The 24,656-nt window shown below is 61.3% G+C and overlaps 3 protein-coding genes across 4 annotated transcripts; 1 reads left to right on the top strand and 2 right to left on the bottom strand.

Annotated features, from left to right (window-relative positions):
- Positions 1-4,913: 4,913 nt before the first annotated feature.
- On the bottom strand, positions 4,914-12,207 carry ACP7 (acid phosphatase 7, tartrate resistant (putative)). 2 transcript variants are annotated; one of them, XM_029064795.2, is made up of 12 exons: positions 12,021-12,207; positions 11,091-11,291; positions 10,392-10,574; positions 10,133-10,256; positions 8,698-8,760; positions 8,404-8,518; positions 8,131-8,238; positions 6,547-6,604; positions 6,342-6,409; positions 5,685-5,756; positions 5,327-5,464; positions 4,914-5,118 (listed from the first exon to the last, which is right to left on the bottom strand). In XM_029064795.2, exons 1-12 carry the CDS (start codon positions 12,151-12,153, stop codon positions 5,053-5,055), a joined length of 1,329 nt encoding a protein of 442 aa, XP_028920628.1. In that variant the 5' UTR covers positions 12,154-12,207; the 3' UTR covers positions 4,914-5,052. The 2 variants fall into 2 exon arrangements, with proteins under 2 accessions (XP_028920628.1, XP_039768234.1); XM_039912300.1 differs by lacking the exon at positions 4,914-5,118 and having other exon boundaries at positions 5,356-5,464; positions 8,404-8,571.
- A 1,847-nt stretch (positions 12,208-14,054) lies between these two features.
- On the top strand, positions 14,055-21,372 carry FBXO27 (F-box protein 27). Its single transcript, XM_029064809.2, has 7 exons — positions 14,055-14,121; positions 17,972-18,377; positions 19,630-19,741; positions 19,992-20,087; positions 20,257-20,395; positions 20,481-20,677; positions 21,286-21,372. Exons 2-6 carry the CDS (start codon positions 18,053-18,055, stop codon positions 20,634-20,636), a joined length of 828 nt encoding a protein of 275 aa, XP_028920642.1. The 5' UTR covers positions 14,055-14,121; positions 17,972-18,052; the 3' UTR covers positions 20,637-20,677; positions 21,286-21,372.
- MRPS12 (mitochondrial ribosomal protein S12) lies at positions 21,163-24,564 on the bottom strand. The gene is made up of 3 exons (XM_029064820.2): positions 24,520-24,564; positions 22,394-22,468; positions 21,163-21,613 (listed from the first exon to the last, which is right to left on the bottom strand). Exons 2-3 carry the CDS (start codon positions 22,440-22,442, stop codon positions 21,255-21,257), a joined length of 408 nt encoding a protein of 135 aa, XP_028920653.1. The 5' UTR covers positions 22,443-22,468; positions 24,520-24,564; the 3' UTR covers positions 21,163-21,254.
- Between the last annotated feature and the right edge of the window lie 92 nt (positions 24,565-24,656).

Genomic DNA, 24,656 nt, shown 5'->3' with positions numbered 1-24,656 from the left:
TGCCAGAAGGAGAAGAAGAAGAAGAATTCTGGTGTTTGTTAAGCACTTACTAGGTGCCAGGAGGAGAAGAAGAAAAAGGAGAAGAAGGAGGAGAATGGGAAGAAGAAGATAGAAGAAGACATCTGGTATTTGTTAAGCACTTACTATGTGCCAGGAAAAGAAGAAAGAAAAGGAGAAGAAGAAGAAGAAGATAGAAGAAGAATACTTCTGGTATTTGTTAAGTGCTTACTTTGTGCCAGGAAAAGAAGAAGGAAAAGGAGAACAAGAAGGAGACTGGGAAGGAGAAGAAGATAGAAGAAGAATTCTGGTATTTGTTAAGTGCTTACTATGTGCCAGGAAAAGAAGAAAGAAAAGGAGAAGAAGAAGATAATAGAAGAAGACTTCTGGTATTTGTTCAGCGCTTACAATGTGCCAGGAAGAGAAGAAGGAGAAGGAGAAGAAGAAGAAGGAGAAGGAGAAGAAGATAGAAGAAGAAGAAGTCTGGTATTTGTTAAGCACTGACTATGTGCCAGGAAGAGAAGAAGGAAAAGGAGAAGAAGACAGAAGATGATAGAAGATAGAAGAAGAAGAGAAGAATTCTGGTATTTGTTAAGCGCTTACTATGTGCCAGGAAGAGAAGAAGGAAAAAGAGAAGAAAAAGAAGATAGAAGAAGATAGAAGAGGATGATAGAAGATAGAGGAAGAAGAAAAATTCTGGTATTTGCTAAGCATTTACTATGTGCCAGGAGGAGAAGAAGGAAAAGCAGATGGAGAAGAAGAAGAAGAAAGAAGAAGAATTCTGGTATTAAGTGCTTACTATGTGCCACGCACTGTGCTAAGCACTGGAGTGGTTACAAGCAAATCAGTTTGGACACGGTCCCTGTCCCACACTGGGCTCAGTCTCAATCCCCACTTTACAAATGAGGTGACTGAGGCCCAGAGAAGTGAAGTGTGAGCCCGTCACTGGGCAGGGATTGTCTCTATCTGTTGCCGAATTGTACATCCAACGGTTTAGTACAGTGCTCTGCGCACAGTAAGTGCTCAATAAATACTACTGAATGAATGAAGTGACTTGTCCAGCGTCACACAGCGGACAAGCGGCAGAGCTGGGCTTAGAGCCCATGATCGTCTCACTCCCACGTCCGTGCTCTATCCATTCCTTCATGCTGCTTTGACAGGGGTAGAAAGCTGAAGTCACCTAAAAAGAGAAATGCGGAGAAATACAGAGAGAGACAGAGACACAGAGGCAAAAAAGCAGGACTATAGTGGGAGCTCGGCAGAGGCTCCCAACTCGGTCATGCTTTTCTTTCTTGAGCGCTTAGTAATCAATCGATTGTATTTATTGAGCCCTTTCTATAATAATAATTACCTGCTAAGCGCTTACTATGTGCCAGGCACCGTTCTAAGCGCTGGAGTAGATGCAAGCTAACCAGGTTGGACCCAGTCCCTGTCCCACATGGGGCTCACCTTCATCCTCATTTTACAGGTGAGGTAAACGAGGCCCAGAGAAGTTAAATGACCGGCCCCCAGTCACCCAGCTGGCAAGTGGTAGAGCCAGGATTTGAACCCATGACCCCTGACTCCCGAGCCCGGGCTCTTTCCACTGAGCCACGCTGCTTCTCTATAAAAGCGTTCAGGACATGACGCTCCTCTCCTTAAAAGACTCCAGCGGGTGCCCATCCACCTCCACATCAAACAAAACCTCCTCACTATTGGCTTTAAAGCCGTCCAGCCCCTCGCCTCCTCCTACCTCACCTCGCTTCTCTCCTTCTCCGGCCCGACCCGCACGCTCCGCTCCCCTGCTGCCGCTCACCTCCTCACTGGGCCTCCATCTCTCCTGTCCCGCCGTCGACCCCCGGCCCACGTCCTGCCTCTGGCCCGGAACGCCCTCCCTCCTCAGATCCGACAATGACATCCCTCCCTTCGACGTCTCACTGAAGTCCCTCCTCCTCCAAGAAGCCTTCCCAGACTAAGCCCCACCTCCCCTCATCTCCCACTCCCTTCTGCGTCTCCCTGACCTGTTCCCTTTGCTCTTCCCCCCCGCCCCCCAGCTCCGAAGCACTTGGGCACGTATCTGTCATTTTATCTATAAGCGCTTAGCACAGTGCTCTGCACACAGCAAGCGCTCAAAAATACGACTGACTGAAGGAATGAATTCATCTGTATTATTGTCTGTCTCCCCCCACCAGACTGCAAGCGCGTCGTGGGCAGGGAATGTCGCTGTTTATCGTTGATTGAGAAGCAGCGTGGCTCAGTGGAAAGAGCCCGGGCTTGAGAGTCAGAGGTCACGGGTTCGAATCCCAGCTCTGCCACTTGTCAGCTGTGGGACTGTGGGCAAGTCACTTCACTTCTCTGGGCCTCAGTTCCCTCATCTGTCAAATGGGGATGAAGACCGTGAGCCCCACGTGGGACGACCTGATGACCCCGTATCTACCCCAGCGCTTAGAAGAGCGCTCTGCACATAGTAAGCGCTTAACAAATACCAACATTATTATTATTATTGTTGCATTATACTTTCCCAAGTGCTTAGTACAGTGCTCTGTACACAGTAAGCGTTCGATAAATACAATCGAACGAATGAATGAATTACCAAGTGCTCTGTACACAGTAAGCGTTCAAAGCAGCGTGGCTCAGTGGAAAGAGCCCGGGCTTGGGGGTCAGCAGTCATGGGTTCGAATCCCGACTCTGCCACTTGTCAGCTGTGTGACTCTAGGGCAAGTCACTTCACTTCTCTGTGCCTCAGTTCCCTCATCTGTGAAACGGTGATGAAGACTGTGAGCCCCACGTGGGACAACCTGATCTACCCCAGCGCTCTGCACACAGTAAGCGCTTAACAAATACCAACATTATTATTATCATTATAAATGCAATCAAATTAATTAACTAACTAAGCTCCTGGGAGAGGACAGTAGGGTCAGTTGACCCAATCCCTACTCTTAAGGACTTTGCACTCTTGCATGGAACTGTAAGCTCGTTGTGGGCAGGGAGTGTGTCTGCTTACTGTTGTAAGTGTCCTCTCCCAAGCGCTTAGTACAGTGCTCTGCACACAGTAAGCGCTCAATAAATACGATGGAATGAAGGAGCCAGAGGAGGGGGAGCGTTCAGAAAGACTTGTTATTGCTATTGTTTTTGTCTGTCTCCCCTGATTAATAATAATAATGTGGGTATTTGTTAAGCGCTTACTATGTGCAGAGCACCGTTCTAAGCGCTGGGGTAGGAACAGGCTAATCAGGTTGTCCCACGTGAGGCTCACAGTTAATCCTCATTTTCCAGATGAGGTAACTGAGACCCAGAGAAGTAAAGTGACCTGCCCACAGTCACCCGGCTGACAAGTGGCAGAGCCGGGAGTCGAACCCATGACCTCTGACTCCCAAGCCCGGGCTCTTTCCACTGAGCCACGCTGATTAGACCGTAAGCCCGTCAAAGGGCAGGGCCTGTGTCTATCTGGTACCGATTTGTCCATTCCTAGCGCTTAGTACAGCGCTCTGCACATAGTAAGCGCTCAATAAGTACGATTGAATGAAAGATGGCGACTCCTGCCCCCTCGTGCCCACTCTCTGTCATGGCACCCAGGTCGGTGGGCTTGTGTCTCCCCCAGCGCTTAGCACAGTGCCTGGCACATAGTAAGAGCCTAAGGAATGCTCTGCAAAAAAAGCAGAGGGAGGGTAAGGTCAAGAGAAGCAGCGTGGCTCAGTGGAAAGAGCCCGGGCTTGGGAGTCAGAGGTCATGGGTTCGAATCCCGGCTCTGCCACTTGGCAGCCGGGTGACTGTGGGCGAGTCGCTTCACTTTTCTGGGCCTAGTTACCTCATCTGTAAAATGGGGATGAAGACTGTGAGCCTCCCGTGGGACCACCTGTATCTCCCCCAGCGCTTAGAACAGTGCTCTGCACGCAGTAAGCGCTTAACAGATACCAACATCATCATTATTATTATTTGTATGTACCAAAGCAGTGGGGAAGGAAACCCTGGGAAATTTAGTGGCTGAAGGCGGTCAGGGAAGGAAGAAGGGAAGGGGAAAGTTGATTATTATTACTATTAATTCATAATAATGATAACTGTGGTATCCGTTAAGCGCTTACTAGGGGCCGGGGACTCTACTAAGAGCTGGGGTGGATGCAAGCACACCAGGTTGGACCCATTCCCTGTCCCACGGGGAGGGGGGCGGCTCAGACTCGATCCCCATTTTACAGATGAGGGAACTGAGGCCCAGAGAAGAAGCGGCTTGCCCCAAGTCACCCAGCAGACACGCGGCAGAGCTGGCACCAGAAGCCAGGTCCTTCCGACTCTCAGGCCCGGGCTTGATCCACTAAGCCAAACTGCTGCTCAGCGTGAGAGGAGGGTTAGGCTGGCTCAAGGGGCAGAGGGAAAGTGTGGGGGTCCCACTGGTCGGTACCCACCCCTTCAATCCTGGAGCCCCAGAGCGCAACAGAAGCCCAAGAGGTCCGGTTCAGTCAAGTTTATTTATTGCAGTTCAGCCTCCCGAAGACGCTAGCCCATCGCTCCAATCCCCGAGCCCAGCCACGCCCCCACCATCACCCCACCGGCTTGAAGCCCAGACCCTTCCCCAGCCTCAGCCCCCAGCTCCTTCCCAGCTCCCGTTCCCTCCTGCCTCTCCTCCTCTGAACCAGAACTTTTCCTTCTGCTTCCTTCCTTCTGCCCTCCCGAGGACTTCGGCTCCTCCCCTCCAGCCCTCCAGCTGCAGGGGGTGCCGCTTGAACCCGGGACCGGCCTCCACGTGTGCGGAGCGGCTCGTCCTCGGCGGGCAGGAGACGTCCGGCCCCCTCCCCTGGGTGTTCCTCCCCGGCTCTGGGCAGAGCTCACCCACGGTCCCAGCCCGGGAAGACCACCCCCTTCCCCCCCCCAACAACCCCGGCAGGATGAAACGGCCGGCGCCCGGTGCGGGAGGCGCGGGGAGGGCCGGGGGCGGTGGGGAAGAGGACGGGGCCGGCCGGCCCAGAGGCCGGGGCCTGGCCGCGCCGACCCCGGCGATGAGGGGGCGTCGGCGGGGCCTGTCATTTTGGAGTTCGGGGGCTCGGTCCCATCGGTCGGTCGGCCCGGGGCCCGGCCGGGGTCCTAGAAGTAGGTCCTGCGGCCGTGCCTGGGTCGGACCACCCACACGTCGTCCACGATCTTCCCGTCCTGGAGGAGAAGGCGGCGGTGGGCGAGGGAGCGGGCAGCCCCGTCCGCTCCGCCACCTTGGGGAGCCCTTGGGGCCCGGCCGTTAAGGCCCGTCTCCCCCGCGTCTCACTCGGACTCGCCTCCATCCTCTCTTCGAGCCGGGTTCGAGGCAGGCCCGGAGGGTCCCACCCTCTCGCCCGCCCGGCCGGCCCGCTCCGGCCCTGCCCACCTGGTCGTCGGACACCTGCTGGAGGCGGAGGTGGGTGCCGTTGAGGATGTGGAGGCGGGTGTAGCCGTACTCCTTCACGCGCACGGCGCTCCAAGGCCGCGGGATGAGGGCGAATGGCGTCAGCAGCTCCTCACAGCCCTTGGAGGGGTGGGGGAAGCGGTGACTCGGCCCACCGGGGGTTCCCCCGTGGATGGGAGTGGAGAGGAGACCCAGGCAGGCCTCCCCTCGCCCTTCGTCTCCCCCCTTCCCCTCCTCCACACGCGTCCTCTTCAGCGGCTCAGGCTGGGGAGAGGAATCCCCCCCGCCCCGGCCGGCTCCTCCTCGCCCTCCCCCGGCCCCAGCCCGGCCCCCTACTCACGGCAGATCCGGTGATGATGTGGACGGGGGCGTGGGGGTGGGTGTACGGAGCTTCTCGACTGCCATTGTACACCTTTGGGGGGCGGGGGGTAGGGGTGGGAAGGAGAGAAGGCAGCATATGAGGGAGAGGCTTGCCGGCGGGAAGGTTAAGGAACGGCTTCCCGATGGGCGGAGTGGGGGATTCATTCATTCAATCGTATTTACTGAGCGCTTACTGTGGGCTGAGCACTGTCCCAAGTGCTCGGGAAGTTACAATATAATAACAAACAGACCCATTCCCTGCCCCTAATGAGGGGGATGCTGGGTTACTGCTCCCTAACGAGAGAAGGCCGCGACAGACCCCCACCCCCGGCGCCGCTTGTCCTGGGGAATGGATAATAATGTTGGTATCTGTTAAGCGCTTACTACGTGCAGAGCACTGTTCTAAGCGCTGGGGTAGACACGGGGGAATCGGGTCGTCCCACGTGAGGCTCGCGGTTAATCCCCATTTTACAGATGAGGGAACTGAGGCCCAGAGAAGCGAAGTGACTCGCCCACAGTCACCCAGCTGACGAGTGGCAGAGCCGGGAGTCGAAGCCGTGACCCCTGACTCCGAAGCCCGGGCTCTTCCCACTAAGCCACGCAGGGCGTCAGTCCACCCCCCCCGCCCCCCGCTCACCTGGTAGTCGTAGATGGGCCAGAGCCGCTCATAGGAATGTTCGTGAGCCCACAGCTCCAGGTCGACCCCTGCGAGGTGGGAGGGAGGGTCACGGTCGAAAGTCAAGAATTACGGGGGGTTGGAGGGGGGCACGGCGAGAGGAGAGGGCTAGGATCGTGGGAGCGGGTGGGAGCGGGAGGACAAGGACCCGACCTCCTCTGCTTACCGTATTTGTAGAAAAGATCCTCCAAGCCGTAGCGCTGGCCGAAGAGACCTCTGCGGACCTGGGAGGACAGTCGAGGCAACGGAGGGGCGGCAGGTGGCGAAGGGACCCCTAACCCATCTTTCCGGCCCTGCCCCCGTCCCACCCCCCCAGCTCCTCAACCCCCTCCCTCCCTCCCTTCCTTCCCTGGCGGCCAGCTCTCCGCCCCACGTCCCTCCCGCCCCGCGTGCAGAGCACTGTACTAAGAGCTTGGGAGAGCACAACAACAAACAGACACATTCCCTGCCCTTAGTGAGCCTACAGTTTAGAGGGGGGGAGACAGACATTAATATAAATGAACTACAGATACATAGAGGCTGGGCGGCTGGGCGGATAAACAAAGGGAACGAGTCAGGGCCACCCAGAAGGGAGCGGGAGAAGAGGGAAATGGGCTGCCACATTGTAAGTGCTTAAAAAATACCGTTTTTAAAAAATTTCGCCACTGTTTCCACAACAGTCGCCTCACTACTGTTACGTATATATTTTTATTACCTTATTTATTTTGTTAATGAGGTGTCCATCCCCTTGATTCTACTTATCGTGATTATGTTGTCTGGTTTTTGTCCGTCTGTCGCCCCCGATTAGACTGTGAGCCCGTCATCGGGCAGGGATTGTCTCTATCTGTTGCCCAATTGTACATTCCAAGCTCTGCACGTAGTAAGTGCTCAATAAATACTATTGAATGAATGAAGGAAGGAAGACTGACTTGTAAAATTCTATAAGAATCCACGCCACTCACGCGGCCCCCGCCTCCACGACGGCCTTCCCTCCCCACACTACTGAACTAGAAACAGCAGGAGCAGCGTGGCTCAGTGGAAAGAGCCCGGGCTTCGGAGTCAGGGGTCACGGGTTCGACTCCCGGCTCTGCCACTTAATAATGTTGGTATCGGTTAAGCGCTTACTATGTGCCAAGCACTGTTCTAAGCGCTGGGGTAGACACAGGGGAATCAGGATGTCCCACGTGGGGCTCACAGTCTTAATCCCATTTTACAGATGAGGTAACTGAGGCACAGAGAAGTTAAGTGACTTGCCCACAGTCACCCAGCTGACAAGTGGCAGAGCTGGGATTTGAACTCATGACCTCTGACTTGTCAGCTGGGTGACTGTGGGCAAGTGGTTTTGCTTCTCTGTGCCTCAGTTACCTCATCTGTAAAATGGGGATTAACCGGGAGCCTCACGTGGGACGACCCCATGACCCTGTATCTCCCCCAGCGCTTAGAACGGTGCTCTGCACATAGTAAGCGCTTAACAGATACCAACATTATTATTAGTGGAAAGAGGCGGGGCTTGGGAGTCGGAGGGTGTGGGTTTTAATCCCGCCTCCGCTACTTGTCTGCTGTGTGACCTTGGGCATTTCACTTCTGTAGGCCTCAGTGATCTCCTCTGTAAAATGGGGATGAAGACTGTGAGCCCCACGTGGGACAACCCGATTGCCCTGTATCTACCCCAGCGCTTAGAGCAGTGCTTGGCAAATATCATAATGATTAATATGACCACGCCCCCTCAAGCCCCTTCCGCCCCCCCCCGCACCAAGACCCCCCCCCACACCTTGCTCTCGTGCAGGGTGCAGTCGTCCAAGTCGGCGTTGGAGCAGTACATGGGCCGGTGGCCCATGGTGATGATCCAGGGCCGCGTCGCCCGGTTCTCGTTGGCTTTCTTGGCGGCCGGAGGGGACAGGGGAGGGGGTCAGGGGGTGCTGGACCCCCCGGACCCGTGGCCGCAACCGGCCCGGCCGTGCCTCGGTCCAGTCCACGGTTTCCCCGGGGGTGGTTCTGGCCGGTGGGGACCCCTTCGCCCGCGACCTGCCCTCCTGGCTCTCACCTGCAGGTCCCTCTCCAGCCAGCGAAACTGCTTCTGGACCAGGTGGCGGCCATAGTGGAGGAAGAAGTAAACCTCCGTGGAGAAGGAGATGATGTGGGCGGGACCCAGGTCCCAGCTTCGTGGAGAAAGGGCAGAGGTCGGAGATCGGGGGTCGGAGGACAGTGCGTCCTACCCCCAGGGGAGGTCAGAGACCGGGGAAGAAGGCAGGGGTCCGGCTCCCAGCCCCAACCCTCCCGAGGGTGTGGTGGCGGGGGGCTCCCCGGGGGCGGGGAACGGGGGTCTCGGAGTCCTCACCTGTACCAGAGCCCCTCCGTGTCCCCGGGCATGTTGAACCGTGCCTTGTAGTTGGAGAAGTTGCTGGGAGGGGAGGGAGAGAGAGCGGTGAGGGGCCAAAGACTTGACTCTCACCTCATCATCTGGGGCCTCCTTGCCTCCCTTTCTTCAGCCTCTGACCTCCACTAGTTATAAACCCTTTTTTTTTTTAAAAAAAAAAAGGTATTTCTTAAGCGCTTACTATGTGCCAGGCATTGTACAGTGCTGGGTGAGAAGCAGTATGGCTTAGTGGCAAGAGCGAGGGCTTGGGAGTCAAAGGACGTGGGTTCTAATGCCGGCTCCGCCACCCGTCTGTTGTGTGACCTTAGGCAAGTCACTTCACTTCTCTGTGCCTCAGTGACCTCATCTGTAAAATGGGGTTTAAAGTGTGAGCCCCACATGGGACAACCCGATTACCCTGGATCTATCCCAGCGCTTAGAACAGTGCTTGCACGTAGTAAGTGCTTAACAAATAAGATCATTATGATTAATACTAAGTGCTAGGGTAGGTGCCAGCTAATCGGGTTGGACACGGTCTGCGTCCCACTTGGGGTTCACGGTATTAACCCCCATTTTACAGATGAGGTAACTGAGATGCAGAGGTGTTAAGTGACTTGCCCTAGGTCCCAGAGCAGGCAAGTGTCAGAACGGGGGGGGGGGGGGGGGGGGCGAGGAGCAGCGTGGCCTAGTGGATAGAGCACAGGCCTGGGAGTCGGAAGGACCTGGGTTCTAATCCCGGCTCCGCCGCTTGCCTGCCGCGTGAACCCGGGCAAGCCACTCCGCTTCTCTGCGCCTCAGTTCCCTCGTCTGTAAAATCAAATCGGGGAGCCCCAGGTGGGACGTGGACCGTCCAACCCGATTAGCCGGTGTCTACCCTAGTGCTCAGTACAGTGCCTGGAAAATAGTAAGGGCTTCCCAGAGACCATTAAAAGACAAAACCAAGACCAGACGCCCGGTCCTGCTGACTCCCAGGCCCGATCTCTATCCACTAGGCCACCTGCTTCACAATCCTGGGACCGAGGGCCCGGCCGTTGACTCAGGCATAATTGGAGCTGATTTACATCTCGGTTTGCATAACTTTTGTATGGCGCTCATCTCCTCCCTCCCGCCCCCCTCCCCGAGGCAGGTGGGCAAGAGGGAAGGGGTGGAGAGCGCGGCACGAGGGACGGAGGCCGGACAACAAGAAGGACCGGCCGGCCGGGAAGAAAGATTGAGGAAGCGTCGGGGCTGGGAGGTGGGGAGGGACCTACGCTGCAGTGGGGGACGGGGGAGGCTAACACGTCTCTCTCCGGAGACCCTCTGTTTGGCCAGGCAGGACAGCCTGCCCCCCCCCCCCCCCCGCCCAACCCCACCCCCGAGGTGGCGGAATCTCCTCAGGCCACAGGCGGCGGTCTCCCCTCCCTCCGCCGGCCCTCACTATCGCTCCTCATGGTTCCCGGGGCACGTCATGTACGGCAGCGTAGCGGCCACGGGTTCGATGAGCCGCATGAATCTGTCCCCCACCCGGGCGTTGTCTTGGTCCATGTTGTAGGCGAAGTCTCCTGGGGGAGGAGAGAGAGAGGAAGGGAAGGGAAGGGTCCGGGCAGAGCCGCCGCCCTCTCCCCTCGCCACCAGGCCCCCGCCCGGCCCGCGGCCACGTTCCCCTCGTGCCCGCGAGCCCCCGGCCGCTCTCTCACCCACATGCAGCACGGCGTCGTACAGCCCGCGCTGGGTGTCCCCGCGTAGCCTGGGCAGCGCCTGGGGGTTGTCGGCCCCCATGTCCCCGAACACGGCCAGCCGGGGGCTCCAGTCGGGCCCGGGCCGCAGCGCCACAAACCGGAAGCGCCGACTCCAGCCCCGGATGCTCCCGCAGCGGTACGCTTACCCGTGCCCGGGGAGAGAGGGGAGGCCGGTCACTGGAGGTCCCCCAAGCCCCCCGCTACGTCCATCCCGGGCCCAGATCCTCAGCTCCCCCATCATGGGAAGCCAGTGGCCCCTTGGATGCCGACCTAAGTAGTTTCCTTAGCTGGACGATCACCCCCCGGCCCTAGGCGGGGGCCACGTTACTAGGTGCTTGTTAACAGAGCTAATTACAGTCTTCTGGCCGGGCATCCGGGACACGAGCACGGGACGTGGGGGGAGGGGGCGCGACCCAGAGGCAGCGGGGCCACCTTCCGAGTCCCCGGACTCTGTCCCCTCAAGGCTCGGCCGGTCACCGCCGTCCCCTCCCCCTAAATAACAGCCTGGCCGATGAGGGGGAAACCAGCCCGTCCACCCGCGGCGAGGCAGGGCCGCCCGGACGGCCAAACGAGCTGCCGAAAAGCCACCTCCAGGCGTCTCGCCTCCCCCGGCGGCCGCCACTCCCCGCCCCGGCCGAGTCCCATCCCCGGGCTCACCGTAGCGGACGCCGGGCGTCAGGCCCCGCAGGACGACCCGGTGCATGAACAGCGTCCGGCGCAGGATCCCGCCGTCCACAAAAGGGCTGCAGGTGCCCCGGACCCGCGCGGGCAGGATCTCCCCCGGCTCCAAGCCGAACTGCACCTCCGAGTCCGTCGCCACCCACGTGGTCCACGTCACCGTCATGGAACCCGGCTCACCTGACGGGGAATGGATGACACGGGGGGCCCGGGATGGGGTGGGGGGGTGAATGTATGTGTGTGTAGGGGGGTGGGAGGCCTCCTAGGGGGACTGGATCAGGGATGGAGGAAGGACTGAAGCGAAGAGTCTGGACCTAGGAGTCAGAAGGACCTGGGTTCTAATCCTGGCTCTGCCACTTCTCCACCGTGGGGGCCTTGGGCAAGTCACTTGACTTCTCCGTGCCTCAGGAACCTCATCTGCAAGGCGGGGATTTCAACTGGGAGCCCCATTTGGGATGAGGACCGTGTCCTACCTGATTAGCTAGTATCTACACCAGCGTTCAGTACGGGGCCTGGCACCTAGTAGGTGCTTAAATGCTATTTTTTTTAAAAACCCCAAAAAACACAGAAGTGGGGAGCCTGAGGACAGGGAGGAGTGGGGTAGGGGGCGAGAGGAAAGAGGGCAGTGACTTCTAGGAACGGAGCCCGGAAAAGTCACGGGGAACATTCATTCAGTAGTATTTACTGAGCGCTTACTACGTGCAGGGGCCCGTCCTAAGCGCTTGGAATGGACAATTGGGCAAGTCAGGATGGGGCGGCGGGGCCGGCCACCCCCCTCACCCTTCCTTCGCGGCAGAGGGGACTCGAAGCAAGCGGGGAATCCCGGGTCCCGGGCGAACGGGAAGCCGGGGCGCCTGGGTCTTGAATCTGTTAGGGGAAGGGGAGGTCAGGGGTCGGGGGGAGACTCACCTTGGAAGGACAGGTGGACCTGTTCAGGGTGGGCCGGCTCAGCCCCCGGGCACCTCCAGGGGAGGAGGAGGAGGAGGAGGAGGAGGAGGAAGAGCGGCGAGAGGGGTTGGCGGCTGGGGCCCCGCAGAGCCATGGCGGGGGCCGGTCCTGGGGGTGGCAGGCGGAGGATGGGGCTGGAGGGCGGCAGGCCTGATCCTGGGGGGGAAGAGACAGACAGACAGACAGACACACAGAGAGACACACGGGTCACTTCTCCCCCACGGCCCCTCTTTTCCCACCCCGCCGGACCCCCCGCATCCCATCCCGCGACCTGTCGGCTCTGCTTCCCGGACGGGGATCCTCCTGCCCCGTGACCTATGACCCCCCCAAAAGCCAGGCCCTGAGGGGGATGGGGATGGGGATGGGGATGGGGATGGGGATGGGGATGGGGATGGGGATGGGGATGGGGATGGGGATGGGGATGGGATGGGGATGGGGATGGGGATGGGGATGGGGATGGGATTCCACCGTCCTCACCCCGCCCGTCTCCGTCTCTTCCCGGCACCCGACTGGGGTCCAGTGAGCCCGCCGGCCCCCGCTTTTATGCCCCGGGCCCCGCCCCCCACCCCATCAGACCCGGGGCGGGGCATTTGTCAGAAGGGGGCGGGGCCACTGGCATAAGGGGCGGGTCTTAGAGTGGGTCTGTTGAGGAGGGGGCGTGGCCTGCCCGTGGAGGGGCGGGGCCCGTGGATGAATGACGTGGCCTGGGGGCGGGTCCACCCGAAGGGGCGGGGCCTGAGGGCGGGTCCGCATCCTAGGGGGCGTGGCCTGTGGTTGAAGGACGTGAAGCAGCGTGGCTCAGTGGCAAGAGCCCGGGCTTTGGAGTCAGAGGTCATGGGTTCGAATCCCGGCTCGGCCCCTTGTCAGCTGTGGGACTTTGGGCAAGTCACTTCGCTTCTCGGTGCCTCAGTGACCTCATCTGTAAAATGGGGATGAAGACCGGGAGCCCCACGTGGGACAACCTGATTGCCCTGTGTCTACCCCAGCGCTTAGAACAGTGCTCGGCACATAGTAAGCGCTTAACGAATACCAACATTATTATTATTATGGCCCGAGGGCGGGGCCTGTGTCTGAGGGGGCGGGGCCTGCGGGCGGCGCGCTCTCTCTCATTTAACCACCTATCCATCCATTCGTTCGTATTTCTGGAGCCCTTACTAGGGGCAGAGCACTGTCCTAAGCGCTTGGAATGGACAGTTGGGCCGCGGATAGAGACCATCCCTGCCCCAGAACAAGGAGACTCACGGTCTAAACAGAGAAAGCGGCGTGGCTCCGTGGAAAGAGCCCGGGCTTGGGAGTCCGAGGGTCATGGGTTCGGATCCGCCACTTGGCAGCTGGGTGACTGGGGGCGAATCTCTTCACTGGGCCTCAGCGACCTCATCTGCAAAATGGGGATGAAGACGGTGAGCCACTCGTGGGACCACCCGATGACCCTGGATCTCCCCCAGCGCTTAGAACAGTGCCCCGCACGTAGTAAGCGCTTAACAGATACCCACATTGTCGTTATTATTATCATCTGAAGGCCGTCCCTCCACCCCCTCCCGGCTCGGACTCTTCCCGGCGCCTTCAGGGGGTCCGCCGAGACCCCCGGCTCCTCTCTTGCGCTTCTCTTTCGTGCGGTCGATTAGACCGTGAGCCCATCCGTCATTGGGCCGGGACGGTCTCTAGCCGTTGCCCCGTTGTCCGTTCCGAGCGCTCGGTAAATACCATCGAAGGAACGAGTGAATCGTCTCTGTTGGCGGAGGGTCCCTTCCGAGCGCCTAGGGGTGGAAAACCCGTCAGAGGGCAGGGACCGCCTCTCTCCGTTACCGATCTGTCCATTCCAAGCGCTTAGTCCAGGGGTCCGCACCTAGTAGGCGCTCACTAAATACTATTGAAGGAATGAATGGTAAGCGCTCAGTCGGTAGGATTGCAGGTTGGAGGCGGGCCCTGGGCCCGGGCCCGGGGGCGGGACGGGCGCCGCCTCCTTCCTGCTGGGCTCCGGCTCCTCCCAACGTCCTTGGGGCTCCGGTTTCGTGCGCCGCTCCCCCGGCTCCCTTCGCTCTCTCCGGCTGCGGCCCAGCAGGTGACGGGAGGGGGAGGGGGAGGGACAAGGACGCCCCCTCCTTCCTTCACCTTTCCTCCCCTCCTCCTCCTTCCCCCTTCCTCCTCCTCCCTCCTCGTCCTCCTCTCTTCCCCCCTCCTCCTCCTCCCTCCCCCTCCTTCCCCTTCCTCCTCCTCCCTCCCTGTCCTCCTCCCTTCCCCCATCCTCCTCGCCGTCCTCCTCCTTCTCTCCTCCCTCCTCCTCCCTCCCCGTCCTCCTTCTCCCCCCTTCCTCCTCCTTCCCCCCGCAAACCTCCAGGGGTTTCCCATCAACCTTCGCCTGAAACAAAACCCCCTCACCCTTGGCTCCCGAGCTGTCCATCCCCCGGCCCCCTCCGACCTCACCTCCCTTGTCTCCTTCTCCGTCCCGCTCCCCTCCTCATGGCCCCTCGTGGTCCCGCCGTCGACCCCTGGCCCACGCCCCCCCTCCTCGCCTCCCCGAACTCCCTCTCCCCCCCCCAAGCCCTCCTGAGAGCTCACCTCCTCCAGGCAGGCCTTCCCACACTCAGCCCTCCCTTTCCCCCCCGCTCCCCCTCCTCCCTCTGCCCTTCCTCCTTCCCCTCGGCACCTGTGCCTGTTTGTCCATATTTATTTATTACTCTATTTATTTTGTTAACGATGCGACCGTAGTTATAGTTCTATTTACGTTGCTGGTATTGACGCCGACTACTTGTTCGCCGTCCGTCTCCCCCGCTTAAGCCGTCAGGCCGTCGTTGGGCAGGGATCGTCTCTCGCTGTTGCCCAGTTGTCCATCCCGAGGGCTCGGTACAGTGCTCCGCACATAGTAAGCGCTCAAGCAGCGTGGCTCGGGGGAAGAGAGCCCAGGCTCGGGAGTCAGAGGTCGTGGGTTCTAATCCCGCCTCTGCCACTTGTCTGCTGTGGGACTCGGGGCCCCCCGTTACGCGGGGACGACCATCACCTTGTATCTCCCCAGCGCTTAGAGAAGCGCTTGGCACACAGTAAGCGCTTAGCAAATACCGTCATCATCATCGATAAACGCAACTGAATGAACGAACCACCCACACCGGGCCGGCGGGGAAGGCACGGGCAGTTTTAATCGCTGTGGGGGTGATCGTTTTTATTCAGTGATGCCGGCGGATTTGTTGACCATCTTGGTGTGGTCCCATCACAGGGGACAGAAAATTTCCCAACCCTGCCCCTCTCCGGGAATAAAGAGGGGGAGATCGGCCTCCTCACCCACCCAACTTCCCCCCCATCCGGCCCTGGCTTCGCCTTGCTCGGCTAACCCGCCCCGTTCCTCTAAAAGAAACACTTCAGGCCCACGTCGCCCCCCTCGATAATGACGGTTATTATTTGTTAAGCGCTTACTCTGTGCCGAGCGCTGTTCTTAAGCGCCGGGGGAGATACGAGGTGATCGGGTGGTCCCGCGTGGGGCTCACGGTCTTCATCCCCATTTTCCAGATGAGGGAACTGAGACCCAGAGAGGTAAAGGGGCTCGCCCAAGGTCACGGCAGCAAGGTGGCAGGGCCGGAACTCGAACCCATGACTTTCTGACTCCCAGGCTTTTTCCACTACGTGACGCAGAACGCCTATTCATTCCTTCAATCGTATTTATTGAGCGCTTACCGGGATAATGATGATGTCGGTATCTGTTAAGCGCTCACCATGTGCAGAGCACCGTTCTAAGCGCCGGGGGAGATACAGGGTCATCGGGTGGTCCCACGGGAGGCTCACGGTTAATCCCCATTTCCCAGGTGAGGTAACTGAGGCCCAGAGAAGTGAAGTGACTCGCCCACAGTCACCCAGCTGACGAGTGGCAGAGCCGGGAGTCGAACCCATCACCTCTGACTCCCAAGCCCGGGCTCTTTCCACTGAGCCACGCTGCTTCCCCACTTGGGAAGTACAATTCGTTCCACTTCCGCACGAAACAGGAACGAGTGCCCTTGGCCATACTGGTGTACTGGGTGTTTGACCTTGGGGAAGCCACTTCTCTGGGCCTCAGTTCCCTCATTGGGCAAACGGGGATTAATAATAACAAGAATTATTACTATCCTATTAAGCCAAGTACCGTTCTGACGACCGGAGTAGATAGAAGATATTCACGTTGTCTCACGTGGGGCTCACAACCTTAATAGCTATTTTACAGATGAGGTAACCGAGGCCCGGAGAAGGAAGCGGCCTGCCCAAGGTCACACAGCTGCCCAGTGGCGGAGCCGGGATTAGAACCCACGTCCTCCGACTCCCAGGCCCCGGGTTCTTGCCGCTAGGCCGCGCTGCTTACCGTTTGGCCCCGGGGGGGGGAACCCCATTTGCTCGTGTCCATCCCGGAGCGCAGTCCAGTGCCTGGCCCGTAACAAGCGCTCAGCAAACACCACGGTTATTAGTATTAAAGTCCTCCTCCGTCTCGCCGCTCTCGGACAAGCCAGCCCGCAAACCTGGCTCCTCCAATGCCGACCTTCTCACTTGTACCCCGATGTCGTCTGCCTCGCCACCCATCCCTACCACAGTTACTGACCAGGCCCCCGCTCTGGCCCGGAGCCCCCCACCCCCTTATTAGCTGACAGACCACCACTCTCCCCACTTTTAAAACCCTCTTTAAATCCTGTCTCCTCTGAGGCCTTAAGTCCTCGTTTTCCCCCCTTCATCGTCCCCTTGGCTTGACTCTGTACCCCTTAAGGACTTGATATTCACCCCCAGAACACCTCTGGACTTATCCTTTCCAATTTCCCCTATCTGATGACAATAATAATAACGTTGGTATTTGTTAAGCGCTTACCATGTGCAGAGCACTGTTCTAAGCGCTGGGGCAGATACAGGGTCATCACGTCCCACGTGAGGCTCCCAGTCTTCATCCCCATTTTACGGAGGAGGGAACCGAGGCACCGAGAAGTGAAGTGACTCGCCCACAGTCACGCAGCTGACAAGGGGCAGAGCCGGGATGAATTTTATTGTGCGTGCCCCCCCCCCCCCCATAGCTCCTTAATATTAATTATCATGGCGTCTGACAAGCGCTTGCTATGTTCCAGGCACTGTACTAAGCGCTGGGGTAGGTACAAGCAAATTGGTTTGAACAAAGGCCCTGTCCCTCATGGGGCTCAGAGTCTCAGTCCCTATTTTACAGATGAGGTCACTCGGGCCCAGAGAAGTGACTTGCTCCGGGCCTCAAGTCAGAGGGTCACGGGTCCTCATCCCGGCTCCGCCACGCGTCTGCCGTGTGACCTTGGACAAGTCACCTCACTTCTCTGGGCCTCAGTTGCCTCATCCGTACAATGGGGACGATGAGGGTGCGCCCCGTGTGGGACAGGGACGGTGTCCGACCCGCTTTCCCTGTATCCACCCCAGGGCTTAGAGAAGCAGCGTGGCTCAGAGGAAAGAGCCCGGGCTCGGGAGTCGGAAGTCATGGGTTCAAATCCCGGCTCTGTCACTTGTCAGCCGTGTGAGTGTGGGCGAGTCACTTCTCTGCGCCTCAGTTCCCTCATCTGTAAAATGGGGATGAAGACTGGGAGCCTCACGCGGGACAACCTGATGACCCTGTATCTACCCCAGCGCTTAGAACGGTGCTCTGCACATAGGAAGCGCTTAATACCAAAATTATTATTATTAAAATGGCGGGCACAGAGGAACTCCCAGTGCCGGCCGGCCGCGTCCCCCTCCCGTCGCCCTCCGCCTGGCCCCGACGGCTCGCCGCGGCGGCCCGGTTTCCCGGGGCGCGGGGCCGGCGGGTCGCCCCGACGATGCCGCCCCAACGGTGACGGAGGCCGGCCCCGGGGCCCGGGTGGGGCGGGGGCCCCGGGGCGCCCCGGCCTCGGGTGACCTCAGCAGGCGGGGGCGGGAAGGGACGTTCCTCTCTCTGCCTGTTCTCCGCCTTTCAGATCGGCCGCGTTCCGGCCTTCCCCGTCACCGGGGACAAGAGGGGGCCGAGGCGCGCCCCGCTCCGCGGGCCGGGAGCGAGCATGGGGTCCTCCGAGTCGCGGCCGGCGCCCGTGAGCTGCCTGCTGGACCTGGAGCGGTACCCGCTGCCCGACGAGCTGCTGGTCCTGATCCTCAGCTTCGTGCCCGCCCGGGTCCTGGTGAGGCGCTGCCGGCCGGTCTGCCGCCGCTGGCGCGGGCTGGTGGACGGCCCGTCCCTGTGGCGGCTACACTGCGAGCGGCGGGGGGCCCGGGGCCGGGCGCTGCTGGACGCCCTGCGGGGCTGGGCCCCGGCCCACCTGCCCTGGAGCCGCCTGTGCGTCCTCAGGCCCCTCGGGCGCAACTTGCTCCGGAATCCCTGCGGGGCAGGTGAGGGCGCGGAGGGGCCGCGGGGCCTAGCCGACGGACCCCAGACCTGGGTTCCGATCCCGGCTCCGCCACGGGTCTGCCGGGAGACCCCGGGCCAGTCACCTCGTTTCTCCAGGCCTCCGTTCCCTCGTCGGGAAAATGGGGATTAAGAGTGTGAGCCCCCCTCTGACGTGGGCTGTGTCCAACCGGGTCAGTTCGCCCCTACCCCGGCGCTTAGCACGGCGCCTGGCACACCGTAATAATGTTGGTATCTGTTAAGCGCTTACTATGTGCCGAGCGCCGTTCTAAGCGCCGGGGGAGACACGGGGTCTTCGGGTTGTCCCACGTGAGGCTCACGGTTAATCCCCATTTTCCAGAGGAGGTCACTGAGGCCCAGAGAAGTGAAGTGACTCGCCCACAGTCACCCAGCTGCCAGGTGGCAGAGCTGGGATTCGAACCCATGACCCCTGACTCCCAAGCCCGGGCTCTTTCCATTGAGCCACGCCGCTTCTCTATAAACGCCATGTACGCCCCACCATAAGCGCCTAATATCACTGGAAAACAAAAACAGAAAGGTGGGAGCCGCTCAGGGATAAGAAGCAGCGTGGCCGAGGAGACGGAGCCCAGGCCTGGGTTCTGATCCCGGGCTCTGCCGCCTGTCTGCTGGGTGACCTCGGGCGAGTCACCTCATTTCCCTCATCTGGAAAATAATCACAAGTAATAATAATGATGGTATTTGTTAAGCGCTTGGTACGTGCCAGGCACCGTTCTAAGCACTGGGGTGGATCCAAGGTCATCGGGTTGACCTATGCGGGGCTCCCAGTCCTCAGCCCCATTTTCCAGAGGAGGTCACTGAGGCCCAGAGAAGTGAAGTGACCTGCCCAGAGTCCCACAGCTGATAGGTGGCGGAGTCGGGGTCAGAACCCACGACCTCTGACTCCCAAGCCCGGGCTCTTTCCGCTGAGCCACGCCGGAAAATGGGGATTAAGAGCGTGACCCCCCTCCCCGGGACACGCACTGGGTTCAACCGGATTATAATAACAGTGACGGTATTTGTTAAGCCCTTACTGTGTGCCGAGCACTGTTCTCTACCCCAGGGCTTAGTACAGTGCCCTGGCCAACAGTAAGCACTTAATACCCCTTGGAACGAAAAAAAAGGCGGGGGTCGCCCCGGACTGGGGAGACTGGGGAGACGGGGGCAGCCCGGGGGCGGTCTCCGGCCCGAGGGCAGCGGGGGTGGGCGGGAGCGGTGAGGCCCGGGTCTGTCCCGCAGAGGGACTTCGGGGCTGGGAGGTGACGCACGGCGGCGACGGCTGGACGGTGGAGGAGAACCGGCAACCGGTCGAGGGGGCTGAGGCCCAGACCTGCTTCGTGTCCTCCTTCAAGTGAGCTCCTCCCTCCCGCCCCCCTCCCGGCCCCTTCCCCACCACCGATTTAGGGGAGGGGGGCGGGACCTCCCCCAAAGGGCCCCCCACCCGCGGAGAGTCCGGGATTTAGGGCTCCCTGCCCCAGCCCGGGAGCTCGGTGTCTGTTGTTACGGCGGACCGGCCCAAGCGCTCGGCACGGCACTCGGCGAGCGCTCCGTAAATACGACGGAACGAGTGAACTGCCCTCCGGGCCTCCCCCCCCCGACAGCTGGTGCCAGAAGCGGCAGGTGGTGGACCTGCTCCGGGAGGGGCTGTGGGCTGAGCTGCTGGACGACCCCCGCGCGGAAATCCACGTCTCCGACTGGTCGGTCGGCCCTCCCCCGCCTCCCCGTTCCCGGGAATCCCGGGAGCTCAGACGTCCGTCCCCCTTCGACGTGGGCGAGGGGAGCCGGGGGGGGGGGGGGGGGGGCGCCCGGGGGGGGGGGACGGGAGAGCCTCGCGCCGGCTGAGGCCCCGATCCCGCCCACCCGCAGGTGGGGGGCCCGGGAGGACTGCGGCTGCGAATACGCCCTGACGGTGCAGCTGCTGGCGGCCAACCGGCAGTCGGAGCTGGCCCGGTTCGGCGTGCAGCCGGACCCCATCCCCCAGTGGAACGACAACGCCTACCGGCAGGTAGGACCCCCGGGACGGGACGGGATGGGGGGGGGGGGCCGGGGGTCGGCGCCGCCCCCGGCGCCGACGGCCGGCTCCCCCGCAGGTCTCCCACGTCTTCAGGGGCTTCGGCCGCGGCGTTCGCTTCGTCGTCTTCCGGCACCGGGGCAAAGACTCCATGTTCTGGAAGGGGCACTACGGGGCCCGCGTCACCCACTCCAGCCTGGTGGTCCGGGTGGGGCCGCCGGCCGTCGTCCCCTGAGGCGCCGGGAGGGCGGAGCCGTCCGGTCGGTCCGGGGAGAGGTGGGTGCCGAGGGGGGTGAGGTCACCGGGGCCCGAGGGCGAGACGGGCAGCAGCCAACCGGGAAGCGGGAGCCGTGCCCTCCTCCCCGCTTCCCGGTCCGTCCGGGGGTGTAGTTCCCGGTGCCCCGGGGGCCCTCGCGCGACGACGCTCACGGGGGGGCCCCACCTCCGCCCCCGGGGGCGGGTCCGCGGGGAGTCCGGGACGGAGGCGCCGAGCCGTCTGCCGCCGGAGAGACGGGGCGCCCCCGCCCCCCGTCCCCTCTTCCGTGCTTTACGATGGGGAGGCGGCATGGCCCGGTGGATAGAGCACGGGTCTGGGAGTCAGGAGGTCACGGGTTCTAATTAGGCTCCGCCACCTGTGCCGGGGCCGGTCGCTTCCCTTCTCTGGGCCTCGGTCCCCTCACCCGGACAACGGGGACGGAGACCCCATTTGCCCGAATCCGCCCCGGCGCTTAGTACGGCGCCCGGCACGAGGGAGGCGCTCGAGGGATGCCGAAAATATTATAATTACGGTCGCCGCCGCCCCTCGCCAGGCTGGGAGCCCGCCCCGCCGGTCTCCGTTCCCGCCGGCCCCCGCTCACGCCTTCTTCCTCTGCACGTGTCCGCAGTCGTACTTGCCGCGGACGACGGTGAGCCGGACGCCGGGCAGGTCCTGGGTGCGCCCGCCCTGCAGCAGGACCACGTGGTGCTCCTGGAGGTGGTGGCCCTCGCCGGGGATGAAGCAGATGGCCTCGCGGCCCGTGCTCAGCCGCACCCGGGCGCACTTACGGTTGGCCGAGTTGGGCTTCTTGGGCTTGCGGGTCATGGTCTTCAGCACGACGCCCTTGAGCTGCGGGCGGCCCTCCGTGGGGCCCAGCTTCGGGGGCGGTCGCTTGGGCCGCCCCGCCCGGTGCATCTGGTTCAGGGTGGCCATCGGGCGGCGGGCGGCCCACAGCCCTGGCGGGGAAGGGGGCGCTGAGCCGGGGGGCGCTCGGCCCCGGGATCCCTCCCCCGCCCGGGCTCGCATCCCCCTTTGCCCGGCCCTCTTCCCGTCCGGCCGCGGGAGCCTCTTCGGGCCTCCCGTCTCTCCCGGCGGCCTCCGGACGGCGGAGACCGCGGGCCTCTCCTACGGGGCCGAGCCTCCCCGGGGGCCGCTGCCCGCTGCCATCCCCGACCCGAGGTCCCCAACGGCCCTCCTACCTATCCGCTCTCTTCTCCTACCCCCCCCCGGCTCCCGCTCTCCGGTCCCCCCCCCCCCCCCCGCCCTCTGGGCGGGCCTCGGTCTTCGCTCGCCGACCTCCGACCGCCGTCTCCAACCCCACCCCCCGCCTCCGAAGCCCTCAGAGTCACCGGATCACAGCCCTCCCCTCCTGCAAGACCCTCCTGGCCTCACGCCTTCGCCCGGAGGCTCTCCGGGATTAACTTGTCTTCTCTTCAAGGCCCACCCGGCCCTACGACCATCTCGACGCTCTGGCGCTCGCTATCGCTCCTTAAACCTCGTACGTGTCGTCTTCCGTTCTCGGGACGCGTCGTCTTAACCTTGTGCTACTCGCGATAAATGCCAGGGAACGACGGACGCGTCGCTTAAGTCCCTATCCGGCCTTCCCCTCCGACGCCTCGCCCGTTTCCGTCCGGGGGAGGGGAGCGTCGGGATCCGCGGGGCCTGGAGGGTGGGATTGCTGTGCGCGCCTGCCCCCCCGGGCGCCCCCTCCCCCCCCCGGCGCCCCCTCTACTCACCCCAGTTCAGGGTCGTGCTCACCGCTTTGAACAGGCCCGGCCAGGACATCCCGGCGAATCCCGGCTCCGTCGAGCCTGCCGAGGCGCGGGGAGAGGAGACGGCGGGTCGGGAGAGCTGGCTGGAGAGAAAGGGCCCTCCGCTCTTCCCACCGGCCAGCCCCTCCGCCCCTCCGTCCCCGCTCCCCGGAAGGGGGGGGGTCCTTCAGAGGTCACGGGTTCGAGTCCCGGCTCTGCCACTCGTCAGCAGCGTGACCGTGGGCGAGTCACTTCGCTTCTCTGGGCCTCAGTCCCCTCATCTGTAAAACGGGGACGAAGACCGTGAGCCTCACGTGGGACGACCCGATGACCCCGTATCTCCCCCAGCGCTGAGAACGGTGCTCTGCCCAGAGGGAGCGCTTAACAGATACCAACATTCTTATTGTTACAGAGATCCCTGGGGAAGGAGATAATTAACAATCGTGGTCCTTGTTAAGCGCTTACTAAGTGCCAGGCACGGCGGGTGCGAGCCCATCGGGTTGGACGCAGTCCCTGCCCCACGTGGGCCTCACGGTCTCGATCCCCATTTTTTACAGATGGGGGAACTGAGGCCCGGGGAAGGGAGTGACTCGCCCAAGGTCACACAGCGGATACGTGGCAGAGCGGGATTAGAACCCACGACCTTCTGACTCCCGGGCCCGGGCTCTACCCGCTACACCACCACGCCGCTTTCCCGGCCTCTGCCGTCTCCCAGCGCCCGCAGCTACTTGGTCCTTTCAGGAGTCTAACCGCCATCTCTCCTGCTGCAGCCCCTTGGGAAGCAGCGTGGCTCAGTGGAAAGAGCCCCGGGCTTGGGAGTCGGAGGTCATGGGTTCGAATCCCGGCTCCGCCACTTGTCAGCTGGGCGACTGTGGGCGAGTCACTTCTCTGGGCCTCAGTTCCCTCATCTGTAAAATGGGGATTAACTGGGAGCCTCACGGGGGACAACCTGATCACCCTGCATCTACCTCAGCGCTTAGAACAGTGCTCTGCACATAGTAAGCGCTTAACAAATACCAACAGTATTATCCTAAATTCTACCGTCGGGGGCTGGGAGATAGGAGGCGGGGGGGGGGGGGGCTTCACTCTCTCCTTTGGCAGCAGCAGGTGACTTTATCCCACCTCCTCCCGGGCCTGTGGGCCAATGAGATAAATGCCTGTTGTTAATAATAATAAGACCTTACTATGTTCCACGTAATAATAATTGTGGTATTTTTAAAGTGCTTACTCTGCACCAGGAACTGTAATAACAATAACAATAATGATGGCACTTGTTATGCGCTTACGCTGTGCCCAGCACTCTAAGCGCTGGGGAGATACAAGGTAATAGGGTGGTCCCACGTGGGGCGCCGGGCCTCTCTCCCCATTTTCCAGATGAGGGAACTGAGGCCCGGTTAAGTGACTCGTCCAAGGTCGCGCAGCAGACAAGCGGCAGGGGTGGGATTACAACCCATGACCTTCTGACTCCCAGGCTCTATAACAATAACGGTGCTATTTGCTAAGCGTTCACTCTGTGCCAAGCGCTGGGGGAGGAACCAGGTCATCAGGTGGTCCCACGTGGGGCTCCCAGGCTTCATCCCCATTTTCCAGATGAGGTGACTGAGGCCCGGAGGAGGTGAAGTGACTGGCCCAAGGTCACACAGCAGACAGGGGGCCGAGGCGGGATTAGAACCCACGACCTCTGACTGCCCCAGCCACGGATGGTGCTTGGAGATGGAGGGCGGAGGCCCGGGGGTGGGCAGGGAGCAGCGTGGCTCCGTGGAAAGAGCCCGGGCTTGGGAGTCCGGGGTCGTGGGTTCGAATCCCGGCTCGGCCACTTGTCAGCTGGGTGACTTTGGGCGAGTCACTTCGCTTCTCGGTGCCTCAGTTCCCTCATCTGTAAAATGGGGATGAAGCCTGGGAGCCCCAGGGGGGACAACCTGATTCCCCCGTGCCTACCCCCGCGCTTAGCACAGTGTTCGGCACATAGTAAGCGCTTAACAAATACCAACCCCAGGGAGGGTCTCTCTCTGTCGCTGCACTGTACCTTCCAAGCGCTTAGCGCAGTGCTCCGCACCCACCAAGCGCTCACTCCCCTGGAAGCCCGAGCTCGGGGGGAACCTCGCTCTCACCTACTCCTCCGACGGCGGCAGCAGCCTGGCCCGCCAAGCCCCGCCCCTTCCGGCCTCCCCGCCCGCCGATTGGCCGATTCCCCCGGTCCCTCCCCAGGCCGGGCGGGCCCTCGGAGCCGATCCCTCCCTCCTATTGG

The sequence above is a fragment of the Ornithorhynchus anatinus genome, chromosome 5 (genome assembly GCF_004115215.2).
Source record: "Ornithorhynchus anatinus isolate Pmale09 chromosome 5, mOrnAna1.pri.v4, whole genome shotgun sequence".
Classification (NCBI taxonomy): Eukaryota; Metazoa; Chordata; class Mammalia; order Monotremata; family Ornithorhynchidae; genus Ornithorhynchus; species Ornithorhynchus anatinus.
This window is presented reverse-complemented; position numbering and strand designations above follow the sequence as displayed.

Excerpts from the sequence above, each read along its gene's own strand:
- ACP7 (XM_029064795.2), bottom strand. The coding sequence starts at position 12,153 with ATGGCTCTGCGGGGCCCCAGCCGCCAACCCCTCTCGCCGCTCTTCCTC. Across the intron at positions 8,761-10,132 it reads GGGAACCATGAGGAGCGATA|CAACTTCTCCAACTACAAGG; the intron begins GTGAGGGCCGGC and ends CTCCCCTCCCAG. Across the intron at positions 6,410-6,546 it reads GGATCTTTTCTACAAATACG|GGGTCGACCTGGAGCTGTGG; the intron begins GTAAGCAGAGGA and ends CCCACCTCGCAG.
- FBXO27 (XM_029064809.2), top strand. The coding sequence starts at position 18,053 with ATGGGGTCCTCCGAGTCGCGGCCGGCGCCCGTGAGCTGCCTGCTGGAC. Across the intron at positions 18,378-19,629 it reads CCGGAATCCCTGCGGGGCAG|AGGGACTTCGGGGCTGGGAG; the intron begins GTGAGGGCGCGG and ends TCTGTCCCGCAG. Across the intron at positions 20,088-20,256 it reads GAAATCCACGTCTCCGACTG|GTGGGGGGCCCGGGAGGACT; the intron begins GTCGGTCGGCCC and ends GCCCACCCGCAG.
- MRPS12 (XM_029064820.2), bottom strand. The coding sequence starts at position 22,442 with ATGTCCTGGCCGGGCCTGTTCAAAGCGGTGAGCACGACCCTGAACTGG. Across the intron at positions 21,614-22,393 it reads GAGCACGACCCTGAACTGGG|GGCTGTGGGCCGCCCGCCGC; the intron begins GTGAGTAGAGGG and ends CTTCCCCGCCAG.